The sequence below is a fragment of the Notolepis coatsorum genome (genome assembly GCF_963971535.1).
Source record: "Notolepis coatsorum genome assembly, chromosome: 15".
In the NCBI taxonomy this organism is placed as follows: Eukaryota; Metazoa; Chordata; class Actinopteri; order Aulopiformes; family Paralepididae; genus Notolepis; species Notolepis coatsorum.
Window position 1 is genome coordinate 4927403 of NC_140179.1, and position 12955 is coordinate 4940357.

Genomic DNA, 12955 nt, shown 5'->3' on the forward strand with positions numbered 1-12955 from the left:
GAGGAGAGGAGAGGTGAGGAGAGTAGAATAGACTGTGGTTATACTGGGCAGCTCCTTGTGCCCCCCCCTTGTTCTCTACTCACGTTCACACTGTATAACATCCAGGTTGAACTGCTGGATGGCTCCCAGGCTGATCTGCTTCAGCTCCGCATCCAGAAGCATCTGCATCAGGGAGGTGGACAGGTGCTTACAGGCCGACATGCAGGCCGTCTGAGCTACTTTACCCTGGAGAGAGAGAGAGAGAGAGAGAGAGAGAGAGAGAGAGAGAGAGAGAGAGAGAGAGAGAGAGAGAGAGAGAGAGAGAGAGAGAGAGAGAGAGAGAGAGAGAGAGAGAGGGAGAGAGAGGGAGAGAGAGGGAGAGAGAGGGAGAGAGAGAGAGAGAGAGAGAGAGAGAGAGAGAGAGAGAGAGAGAGAGAGAGAGAGAGAGAGAGAGAGACAGAGAGAGACAGAGAGAGACAGAGGGAGGGAGGGAGAGAGACAGAGAGAGAAGGAGAGAGACAGATAGAGAGACAGAGGGAGAGGGAGACAGAGAGAGAGACAGATAGAGAGAGACAAGGGGGGAGATAGGGAGGGGGAGAGAGAGAGAAATGATGAAGGGAAAGACATGGAGATAAGGAGTTAATCAGGGGGAACAGAGGGGAGTAGAACAGGACACATAATGAGTTACTGTTACATCATCCAGCAGCAGACCTGAAGACCTGGGATGGAGTAGCCAGGATTGGACTGATATCTTTCAGATCTGGGCCAGAATTCCTTGGAAATCCTCACTAATAGTAGAAAATAATTTGTGTTGTGTTCTCACTGCAGGGACTGAGGATAATCCTAATTCCCACTAACACCATCTCAGGGCAGGGACTCTCGCACATAGCAACCATGAGTGTTGCAAGTGTATGGCAATTGTAACAGACATTGCAAAATTAAATTGAAGGACTTTCAAGTACTTTTCCAAGCACTATTTTTCATTTTAAAAGGGCATTTAAAGGGATACAATTCACTTTTAAATGCTGTTTTTATAGTAATAAAATTGGAGCCAATATTTATGGCTTAAAACTATTTCCGACAATTAGTTACACTTTAAATAAAAAGATTCAATTTCTTGATTCAGAAATGTTTTATCATGGATGAACAACACTTTCAATGCGAATGGTTGATTTGAATTTCAAGGACTTTTTAAGCACCTTGTTAAAAAATGGGCTGTTTTCAAGGAATTCCAGGCCTTGGCTTTTTTGTGTGTAAAAAAAATCAAGCACTTTAAGCACGTCAAGGACCTTGTGTGAACCCTGTGTACGGTACATGTACATTATGAGGTTTGGGGACACTATTGTCTATAGATATAGATTCCATCACTCCTCCATATGCACCAGACATGTGGTGAAGGTGAGGTGGTCCACAGGGTGCAATAGTCCAAGAGGTACGTTGGTGAAGATCTTTCCTGACATATAAGCCCTACTTTTTCCAGTGACAAGCGTCTGGTGGCAAAAAATTCAAAATGTAATTTTATCCCTTTTTTTTTTATTATTATCTTTTTCCCCCTCCATTTTCCTCCGATTTTCTCCCATCCCAATGTTAGTCGTATGCTAATTCCCAATCCCCTTCCTGGTCGCTGCGCACTTACCCCCCACAGTCGGTCTGGGAGAGTGGAGGCTATCACGTGCTTCCTCCGACACACGTCCAGCCAATCAACGCTTCTTTTCACCTGGCAGCGTGGATTCTCATTGAGAGGGCGTAGCGTGTGGAAGGATCACACTATCCCACTCAGGTCCTATCCGCGCTTAGCAGGCGCCCGACCGAACTGTAGGAGTCGCTGTTTTACAACGACCCAGACCCACCCCGCCAGCTTCTCCCACCCTCTAATACAGCCAATTGTATTAGTGTGAACGGCCAGCCAAGCTGGTGACAACCCCAATCCCCGAATCCAGCTCACAGCTCCGGGGTTGGTGACGAACGCAATCTCCGCTACGCCACCTAACCGCCAATTTTATCCCTTTTGATATTTGAAATGTAAAAAATGTAGCACCCAAAATGATAGTTTGTATATCAATCCAATCACCCTCGGATTCATTCTGTTCTACTTGCGTGTGTCCACGCCGGTGAGCCTAGAATCAATACTTGGTGAATTGAAGTTAACCCTTTCACTGCCACACGACAGCCGGTTAACCCTTTCACTCTGACAATACAGAAGGTTAGCCCTTTACTATCACACAACTGACGGCGATGCTCCATCATTAGCGTCATTCGCTCCGCGGATCGTGTGGCAGTGAAAGGGTTCATGGAGATTTGGTTCAACAACAGCAAAACGATATCACAACATCTATTTACTCTCTCACTCGCTCTCTCACAACTTGTGCAGTATAATCCAAGTCTCATTCATCCAGTCGTATGCTCAGTACTTCGTAAACAAAACATCTTAAGTGCTGCCTTCAAATGGAACTTGTGCTTTCTGTGTTCCTGAGAATAGTCCATATGAATGACCCGTTTAATTTGAAGGCAGCATTGAACTGGAAATGTTTTCGTTAGCAAGGTTTTTAGTGAAAATGCACAGTGTTTGTAAAGTACTGCGTATACAGCGGGATAAATGAGACTTGGATTCAATTGCACAAGTTGTGATAGAGTTGAGAATGTTTTGATAGTTTTGCATTAACTTCAATTCATCAAGTATTAGGGATGGGACTTTCTAGCAAAAGTGCTATTCGAATATTCGTTTTTCATAATATCGAATATTCGAATATATAAAAAATATATTGTTATTTTTTGTTTCAGTTTGAATTCAGTTAAAATGTTCAGTTTCAGTTAAATTCAGTTATTCTTTTTAATAGAATGGACATTAAAATCAAAGGGTATTGCACATAAATAGGCACTTCTATCAACCGGTTTTAATAAACAAACAGAAACAGTAGCATGTGCATCTTTTAGATCAATTAGGCTGCCTCTAAATATAAAAAGGAATGAAATAAGAATGGTTTGCTTAAAAAATAAATTGTTTTATTATTTTTGATTTTATTTTTTACTTTCTGATATGAAAATCGAATGTAGATATGGGATCGAATATTTGAATATTCGGTCCCATCCCTATCAAGTATTTCTAAAGACATTTTTATTCTATGTTTACCATGGGGACATGTGAGAAGAAAAGAAAACGTCATGAATCCAAGACATCATGGGGTGAGTAATTGATATACAAACTATCATCTTTGGGTGAAGTATTCCTTTAAACATAGGTCTGCAGAAGTTGCAGTGTGTTGAAACACAAAGGACCAGAGCAACAAACCATAAACAACAACAACAACAACACTGAAACAGTCATGCAACAACCTTTAACCCTTTCACTGCCACACGACAGAAGGTTAAACCCAGGGAGAGTAAACAAAACAGCTATAAATTAAATATGTTTAATGTTTCAAACAATATTTGAAACATTAAAACAATTCCATTACACCACTGAAGATATGATTAGAGATTCCTTGAGTCATGGATAGGTTTGATTCTGAAACTAAGAGTGAGTGACCAGGGCCGCCCGGTGGGCGCACCACCACGTTAAGATGCGTACATCCCGGGTTCGAATCCGGCCAAGGACATGTGTTGCATGTCCTCCCCCATCTCAAGTTTTCACGTTTCAAGTTTGTTTATTAATTGTCATAGTAAAATACAGAATACTTTATCATGAAATGCTTTTTTTCTGTATGAGCCCCTTGGAGTGTGCTTTATACAGTAATAGATAAAAGTATAAAATAGAAAAAGTCAAAGGTACGTCAAATACATTTTTCAGTCAATATACATAATATACAATATACAATACAGAGTAAAAAGAGCAACAGTGAGGTACAATGCAGAAATGGGATGAGGTACAAACTTAGGGTAAGGTGCAATGAGGTATGAATTGTAGTGCAAATCTCTTTACTAACAATATAAAGTGTGTTAAAGTGTCTAAAGTGAGTAAAGTGGGTGATAAGGTTTGTTTAAGGTTTGTTTAAAGTGAGTGTGTACGTGTGGATGTGTGTGCTGTGAGTGTAGATGATGGGTTGTTATTATAGTGTCATTGTCATTGAGCATCCTGATGGCCTGGGCCTGTGTTGCATGTCCTCCCCCATCTCTTCACCCAATGTCCCGTCTCTGACTGTCCTGTCCACAATAAAGCAGAAATGCCCTAAAAAGTGCCCAGATATGCTGGTTTTGTCCGGGATTGTCTCGCTTTGTCTCCCGAGTCCTGACAAATATTTGTAAAACACTAAAATGGCCAGTTTTTCAAGATTCACTACCAAATTGTCCTGGTTTTAACCAATAGAAAAACAAAAACAATGCACCATGCATCTGAATTCAACAGTGATGTGTCTGTATGCGTGTCAATCAATGTCCTTGTCAAGGCTGTTAGTGTTTTAACCAATAGAAAAACAAACAATGCACCACACATATGAATTAAACACCGATTTATTTAACCTTTATTTTACCAGGTCAAAGATCTCTTTTTCGAGCAAGACCTGTATGCGTGTCAATCAAAGTCATTGTCAAGGCTGTTGCTAGCCTGCCTAAGAGGCTTGGACATGCACTTCTCTTTCTGACATAAACTAGTATGCTAGATAGCTGTCATGTCGAATACAAAGTCTGTTTTTTCTAAAGAGCTCCAGGAGGCTTACTCCTTCCTTCACAAAGTACCCAGTAGGGGCGGCTGGGTGGCGCAGCGGACATTGCGCTCGTCACCAACGCAGGAGACACCGGGTTCGAATCCTAACTCAATTGGCAGAGTTAGCGGGTGGAAAGTCGAGGGGTCTGGTCGTTGTGAACAGCGACTCCTACAGGTCGGTTGGGGCGCCTGCACAGCAAAGTCAGGAAAAATGGCGGGGGCAGTGTGAGCCTCCCACACGTTACTCCTCGCCAAATGAGAGTCCGCGCTGGCAGGTGAAAAGATGCGACAGGCTGCCTCCACATGTATCGGAGGGGACATGTGATGCAAGGCTTCTATGCTCCCTACAACCGGCCAGTGGGGGGCATATGCGAGCAACGATCAGGACAGGGGAGGGAGAATTGGCACAAGAGGTAAAATTGGGATGGGGAGAAAAATCACAGAAAAGAGGAGGAGAAAAAGTAGATAAAATAAAACAAAGTACCCAGTAGGGATGCACCGATCCGATATTGATATCGGATATCGGCCACGATATGACTAAAATAGCTAGACAATTCTTTTTTTTACAGGAATTGTGTAAAATTGCCCAAATAGTGAAAGAAATAGTAAGACAGTTCCCCTTTAAAACAAACTAATAACAGAGACACAGAGAGACAGATAGAAAAGCCTTGACAAGCCCTGAGTCACGCCTGAAAGACTGTAGCTAGATACACCATCCAGAGGGGGCGGAGTGAACTTAGCACACTGACTCAAAAGGACTGCAGGACCACAATACCCAGAATCCAACACACACACATTCCTGGGCATGCTGCCATACACTCAGATCGTTTCAAACTCAAAACATTTCATTAGGATAACTGGGACTGGGACAATGTATGCACACACAAAACAGCAGACACCTTGGGGTGCATTTACATTTAGCTGACGCTTTTATCCAAAGTGACTTACAAGTTCAAAAGAGGGGTAGCGAGAAAGATGATGCCCGCTTTCCAATCCAATGTCAAATCAATCCAAAGCTAACCAAGTACTCTAATTTTACCAGAGAATCCTTTCAACAAACATAAATAAATTTACTAGATGAAGGTTCAATAGTCCCTGAAACGGTTTGTGTATGCATTATGCATATCACAAAAACACACAGAGAAAGGTCTAGCAATCAACAGTGATGATGTAGACCTATTACACTACAATCAACAGTGATGAGGTAACCATTACACTACAATCAACTGTGATGATGTAGACATATTACACTACAATCAACAGTGATGATGTAACCATTACACTACAATCAACTGTGATGATGTAGAACTATTACACTACAATCAACAGTGATGATGTAACCATTACACTACAATCGTTGAACTATTACACTACAATCAACAGTGATGAGGTTGAACTATTACACTACAATCAACAGTGATGATGTAGACCTATTATACTACAATCAACAGCGATGAGGTTGAACTATTACACTACAGTCAACAGCGATCAGGTCGACCTACTGTATAACACTGAAATCAATGGCGATGATGTAGACCCATCACCTGGAGGTTCTCGGTTCGATCCCCCCCGGGCAGCGTGTCGAAGTGTCCTTGAGCAAGACACTTAACCCCTAATTGCTCCCGATGAGCAGGTCATCGGGAATGTGTGAGGCCAACAACAGATGATACTATTATCACTAGTGACACTAGCATCTTGGTGTCACCATTAGCTTGCATCTTGGTGCTGCGTCACCTTTAGCTTGCATCTTTGGGAAGAACAGCGCTTACGCATTTTTACAAATTACCCTTTAGCCTAAAGATTTGGATATCAAAATGTGATTAGTTCCACCTCACTAGACTATAAAGTGTCTAACTACAGCAAAGAGGACCAGAGTCTGGAGTAACGTTTCTACAGTCAGATACGAGAAAGCTGTTCACCCCCTCTCCTTCATCTTCCTCAGTAGTACTCTAGAGCATGCTGTTCACCCCGTCCTTCCTCTTCCTCAGTAGTAGAGCATGCCGTTCACCCCCCTCTCCTTCATCCTCCTCAGTAGTAGAGCATGCCGTTCACCCCCCTCTCCTTCATCCTCTTCAGTAGTAGAGCATGCCGTTCACCCCCTCTCCTTCATCTTCCTCAGTAGAAGAGCATGCCGTTCACCCCCCCTCTCCTTCATCTTCCTCAGTGGAACAGTGCAGTGACGGCCAGGCAGGGGTACTTACCGACATCGACGCATGGTCATTGTTGTTATTCTGGGAGGAAACACCCCCAAACAAACCAAAATACAGAGGGAAGGAGGGAGGAAAAGAAGGAGGGAAGGGGGAAAGAAAAGAAGTATGGCAACAATAAATGGATTGGATAGGAAAGATACAGCATGCCTGGCAGAGGTCAAAGGAAGCAACAAATCAATGGTAAATAATAAAGTATACTGATTAAAGTCATATTTATCACAGGGGTTTCAGACAGGTCACTGAAGAGAAAGGAGACAACCCTGAAAAGAGTCTGAGAACAAAAAGAAGCTGGAAATCATTGGAGACAGGAGAGGGAACAATGACAAATCAGGGGAGCGGGGAGGAGGGCCACTGAGAGAACTAGAGTTAGCATGGTTAGCTTGCTAGCCAGGCTAAAAGACTGAATAACTACAGAGTTAGGGTGGTTCGCTAGCTATCCAGGCCAAAACACTGAATAACTACAGAGTTAGGGTGGTTAGCTTTCTATCCAGGCCAAAACAATGAATAACTACAGAGTTAGGGTGGTTAGCTTGCTATCCAGGCCAAAACACTAAATAACTATAGAGTTAGGGTGGTTAGCTTGCTAGCCAGGCCAAAACACTGAATAACTATAGAGTTAGGGTGGTTAGCTTGCTAGCCAGGCCAAAACACTGAATAACTAGAGTTAGTGTGCCTAGCTTGCTAGCCAGGCCAAAACAATGAATAACTACAGAGTTAGGGTGGTTAGCTAGCTAGCCAGGCCAAAACACTGAATAACTAGAGTTAGGGTGGTTAGCTTGCTAGCCAGGCCAAAACACTGAATAACTACAGAGTTAGGGTGGTTAGCTTGCTAGCTAGGCCAAAACACTGAATAACTAGAGTTAGGGTGGTTAGCTAGCTAGCCAGGCCAAAACACTGAATAACTACATAGTTAGTGTGGTTAGCTTGCTAGCCAGGCCAAAACACTGAATAACTATAGAGTTAGGGTGGTTAGCTAGCTAGCCAGGTCAACACACTGAATAACTATAGTTAGGGTAGTTAGCTTGCTAGCTAGGCCAAAACACTGAATAACTATAGAGTTAGGGTGGTTAGCTAGCTAGCTAGGCCAAAACACTGAATAACTATAGAGTTAGGGTGGTTAGCTAGCTATCCAGGTCAACACACTGAATAACTATAGAGTTAAGGGTGGTTAGCTTGCTAGCCAGGCCAAAACACTGAATAACTATAGAGTTAGGGTGGTTAGCTAGCTAGCCAGCCAGGTCAACACACTGAATAACTATAGAGTTAGGGTGGTTAGCTTGCTAGCCAGGTCAAAACACTGAATAACTATAGAGTTATGGTGGATAGCTTGCTAGCCAGGCCAAAACACTGAATAACTACACTGCCATGCAGAAGCTAACTGCAGTAACTATGCAAACAGTGAAACTGAGAAAAGTGGTTTTAAGGATTTTTGACTATCCAGTGATTTTGTAGTTACTGCAATTCTTTATAACCCTTTTCTCTAAAACAGAGCAAGATTTAACTCTGAAACTGTGTCACAAGATAAAACAGATATTGAGAAGTTACTGAGAAGAGATAGTTACTGCGGTTAGCTTCTGCAGGGCAGTATATATATATGGTGGTTAGCTAGCTAGGCAGGTCAAAACACTGAATAACTATAGAGTTAGGGTGGTTAGCTAGCTAGGCAGGTCAAAACACTGAATAACTATAGAGTTAGGGTGGTTAGCTAGCTAGCCAGGCCAAAACACTGAATAACTATATAGTTAGGGTACTGAATAACTTTAGAGTTAGGGTTGTACGCTAGCTAACCAGGCCTGAACACTGAATAACTATAGTTAGGGTGGTTATCTAACTTGCCAGGCCAAAACACTGAATAACTATAGAGTTAAGGTACTGAAAAACGATAGAGTTAGGGTGGTAGGCTAGATAGCCAGGTCAAAACACTGAATAACTATAGCGTTAGGGTGGTTAGCTAGCTAGCCAGGCCAAAACATTGAATAACTATAGAGTTAGGGTGGTTAGCTAGCTAGCCAGGCCAATACATTGAATAACTATAGAGTTAGGGTGGTTAGCTAGCTAGCCAGGCCAATACATTGAATAACTATAGAGTTAGGGTGGTTAGCTAGCTAGCCAGGCCAAAACACTGAAAAACTATAGTTAGGGTACTGAAAAACTATAGAGTTCGGGTGGTAGGCTAGCTAGCCAGGTCAAAACATAGAATAACTATAGTTATGGTACTGAATAACTATAGAGTTAGGGTACTGAATAACTTTAGAGTTAGGGTTGTATGCTAGGCATTGCTAGCTATCCAGGCCTGAACACTGAATAACTATAGTTAGGGTGGTTAGCTAACTAGCCAGGCCTGAACACTGAATAACTATAGAGTTAGGGTGGTTAGCTAGCTAGCCAGGTCAAAACACTGAATAACTATAGAGTTAGGGTACTGAATAACTATAGAGTTAGGGTGGTTAGCTAGCTAGCCAGGCCAAAACACTGAATAACTATAGAGTTAGGGTGGTTAGCTAGCTAGCCAGGCCAAAACATTGAATAACTATAGAGTTAGGGTGGTTAGCTAGCTAGCTAGGCCAAAACATTGAATAACTATAGAGTTAGGGTGGTTAGCTAGCTAGCCAGGCCAAAACACTGAAAAACTATAGTTAGGGTACTGAAAAACTATAGAGTTCGGGTGGTAGGCTAGCTAGCCAGGTCAAAACATAGAATAACTATAGTTATGGTACTGAATAACTATAGAGTTAGGGTACTGAATAACTTTAGAGTTAGGGTTGTATGCTAGCTATCCAGGCCTGAACACTGAATAACTATAGTTAGGGTGGTTAGCTAACTAGCCAGGCCAAAACACTGAATAACTATAGAGTTAGGGTACTGAATAACTATAGAGTTAGGGTGGTTAGCTAGCTAGCCAGGTCAAAACACTGAATAACTATAGAGTTAGGGTACTGAATAACTATATAGTTAGGGTGGTTAGCTAGCTAGCCAGGCCAAAACATTGAATAATTATAGAGTTAAGGTGGTTAGCTAACTAGCCAGGCCAAAACACTGAAAAACTATAAAGTTAGGGTACTGAAAAACTATAGAGTTCGGGTGGTAGGCTAGCTAGCCAGGTCAAAACATAGAATAACTATAGTTATGGTACTGAATAACTATAGAGTTTGGGTTTTTAGCTAGCTAGTCAGGCCAAAACACTGAATAACTATAGAGTTAGGGTACTGAATTAGGCCAAACCTAGTTAGAACAGGGCTGACAAGCTCTAGAGTGTAATTATCCATGGGATTAGGTGCAGCGTGAGAAGGGAGAGATCCAACTGAACCCGCTTACACAGTACTTGTCATTTTGTCATTCAAAATGGGCCACAGGACCTGGTGCGTCCTGACATGACACAAGCAGAGGTGTCGTTTCAGGAGAGGATCAACATGACCGAGATCCTGAACTTATCACTCAGGTCCAACCCTAGTAAACTACAGTGACTATCAAGATTACAATTCAATTCACAACAAGCTTGTTTGTTATTAGCGGTTGATATTGTGAGTGGAAATGGTTGTAGAATATACTACAGTATAAAACATAAATCATTGCTGACGGTCTATATACAATCTGACAACATACGACTACTAAGATATCATTCAACACAAGTCAAACCACAGTGCGACAAAAAGTACAAAACACTGAACACGTCCACTCAGTAACCAGTACAAATAATAATAATAATAAATAAAACACAATACTGCTTCAAGCACTTTATTAAAGGGGAACTATCTTATAAATGACCTTTTCCAGTGTTTAGGGTTATTTTCTAGCTATGTGGACTTATAGTAATAGGATCTATGTCTCTAATTCTCGATTTGGCGCATTCTTCCAATTCTCCTCTCACAATAATGTCCCTCCCTCAAGTGAGTCATCTGAAAATTAGCGTATTCTGGACGTCAGATGTTCAGGGGCAGCTCCTTGAACTTCAGGACGTCAGATGTTCCTCATTTGCATAATAACGCCCGCCCCCCTCTAGCTGCCAGCCACCGCAGGTAACACACAGTCAAACATTATTTATTGCAGTACGCAAGCAAATGGAATTGAAGTGAGTTAGCATTGGATTAGCTAGACGTTATGAGCAAATCGGGCAAATCGGGGGCAAGATACGTTGTGCTGTTCCTAACTGCCAAGCAACGAATGTGTCCTTGCATTTATTCCCTGATGATAGCGTGACCTGTCATCAATGGACCAAGTTTAACCATAAACTCACAGGAATTGTGTAAAAGTGCCCAAATAGTGAAAGAAATAGTTCCCCTTTAAATAGGGATGTGAGGAGGATAGAAGGCGTGTCTCAATTATTATTATTATTATTATTATTATTATTATTATTATTATTATTATTATTATTATTATTATTATTATTATTATTATTATTAATATAATTATTATATATAAAAGAACAAACTGAGGGTTAAGGTTCTGGGGTGTCATTCCACTGTGGACTTGCAAAGCTTGTTGAGACACGAGTTGTGATTTTGGGACCAATATTTTACTTAAATAAACAAATCTAAGAGAAATAAATCTAAAATCACATCATATCACATATCACATAATCACATTCATACACAAACACTGAACAAACAGATGACAACATCTACATATTTTTTTTAATAACAAAATGAAATAAATAAAACACAGCAAACATAAACAAAATAAAAAAAACACGATCTTAAAAAACAAACAAATGAAAACATGTACAAACATCACTGTTTCAAAACACCATTGCACATAACCTTGCTGGTCAGGGGTGAGAGGTGAAAGGTCAGACGGGTCAGTGAGCGTGTGCTACTCACCGGTAGGTGTGTGAAGACCTGAAAGGTGGAGCGCAGGAAGTTGATGAGGTCCATCAGGTAGCCGGACGCACGGCCGTCGGACTCGGACATGCCCCACTCGTAGTCCGCCAGCTGGATGAACTCGTCGATCTTCTGGTTCAGCTTGGTGTAGATCTCTCCCTCTGCCGCGTGCCGGGCATCCTGGTGACAAAACACACAAGTAGGGTTGGGTACCGATCACATTTGAACCGATACCGATACCGGTACCTGTGAATCGATACCGGTACCCAACGGTACCTTTTTTCTGTACTGTATTTGTATCTACCTACCTCAGTTGTAAAATAAAATTGTCCAAACTATTTATTATCATTATTATTTATTTAGAACAATTAGTTAATATTAGGGGTGTAACGGTACACAGAAGCCACGGTTCGGTACGTACCTCGGTATTGCGGTCACGGTTCGGTACAACAGAAAAAACATATTTATAATTATTATTATATATTTATGATAATTATTATAATAATTATTATTAAATAGAATAATTTTCTATAGGCTTGCCGTGGTAGTCAGTGATACTGGTGGCATTCTGTGTTCAGGTATCCACTGAGTAAATTAATTGCCTACTGCCCCTTTAACAACTTATCCTTGTTAAGTTTCAGTTTCACTTGTAGAGAGGATTTAACTTCACGAAACTGAATACTAGAGAACAGATGACATGTTACAACAATGGCAGAGGATTATTTGGATTTAAACACAGTAGCAGTTCAACTGGAGAGGAGCTCAGATGATCAGTCCGGAAAAGTATGTTTTATTTTTTTTCCCCTGTGAGAGTCCGGCGGGGGAGAATGTTGGTGTGTGTGTGTCTTTCCATTGGTTTCATTTGGTTAACATTATTGGGCGAACAAGAAAACAAAAGAAAACTGTAAAATTGTAATGACCTTGCAGCTGTTCCAATGTAAATGTGCCTTTCTCCATGCACTTTCGCCCGCTCTGAAGTCTGACTCGGTGTGCCTGGCCACGCTCGCTGTTCTCGCACGGAACCCGCGAGTGCCTGCATGCGCTACTGGTGTGTTTGCACTGTGAGGCGTATTCTTCGTATGGCTGCACGTACAGCAACGTGACGGCTGTACCGTAAATTCGCGGGACGAATACACGTACCGCTACACCCCTAGTTAATATATATATAATATATAATATTGCAGCGAGCATTGTCTGCATCTAGCCTTGTAAAGTGTAACCACACTTGCGACCATTTCCGGCTTGCCATTGGCCCGACTGCTTTGTTGAATCAAGGCAAATCCTAGGTATTGTGCGCGTGAATGTTGACG

At 41.7% G+C, this 12955-nt stretch overlaps 1 protein-coding gene across 1 annotated transcript in view; it reads right to left on the minus strand.

Annotated features, from left to right (window-relative positions):
* Positions 1–12955, minus strand: part of LOC311241641 (exocyst complex component 6-like) — a gene marked incomplete at its 5' end in the record, with an annotated part of 58061 nt that overhangs the window by 18599 nt on the left and 26507 nt on the right. Inside the window, 2 exons of the mRNA XM_084330518.1 lie at positions 84–225; positions 11646–11825. Coding sequence (XP_084186644.1) covers positions 84–225; positions 11646–11825 — 322 coding nt within the window. The remainder of the gene's footprint in view (positions 1–83; positions 226–11645; positions 11826–12955) is intronic.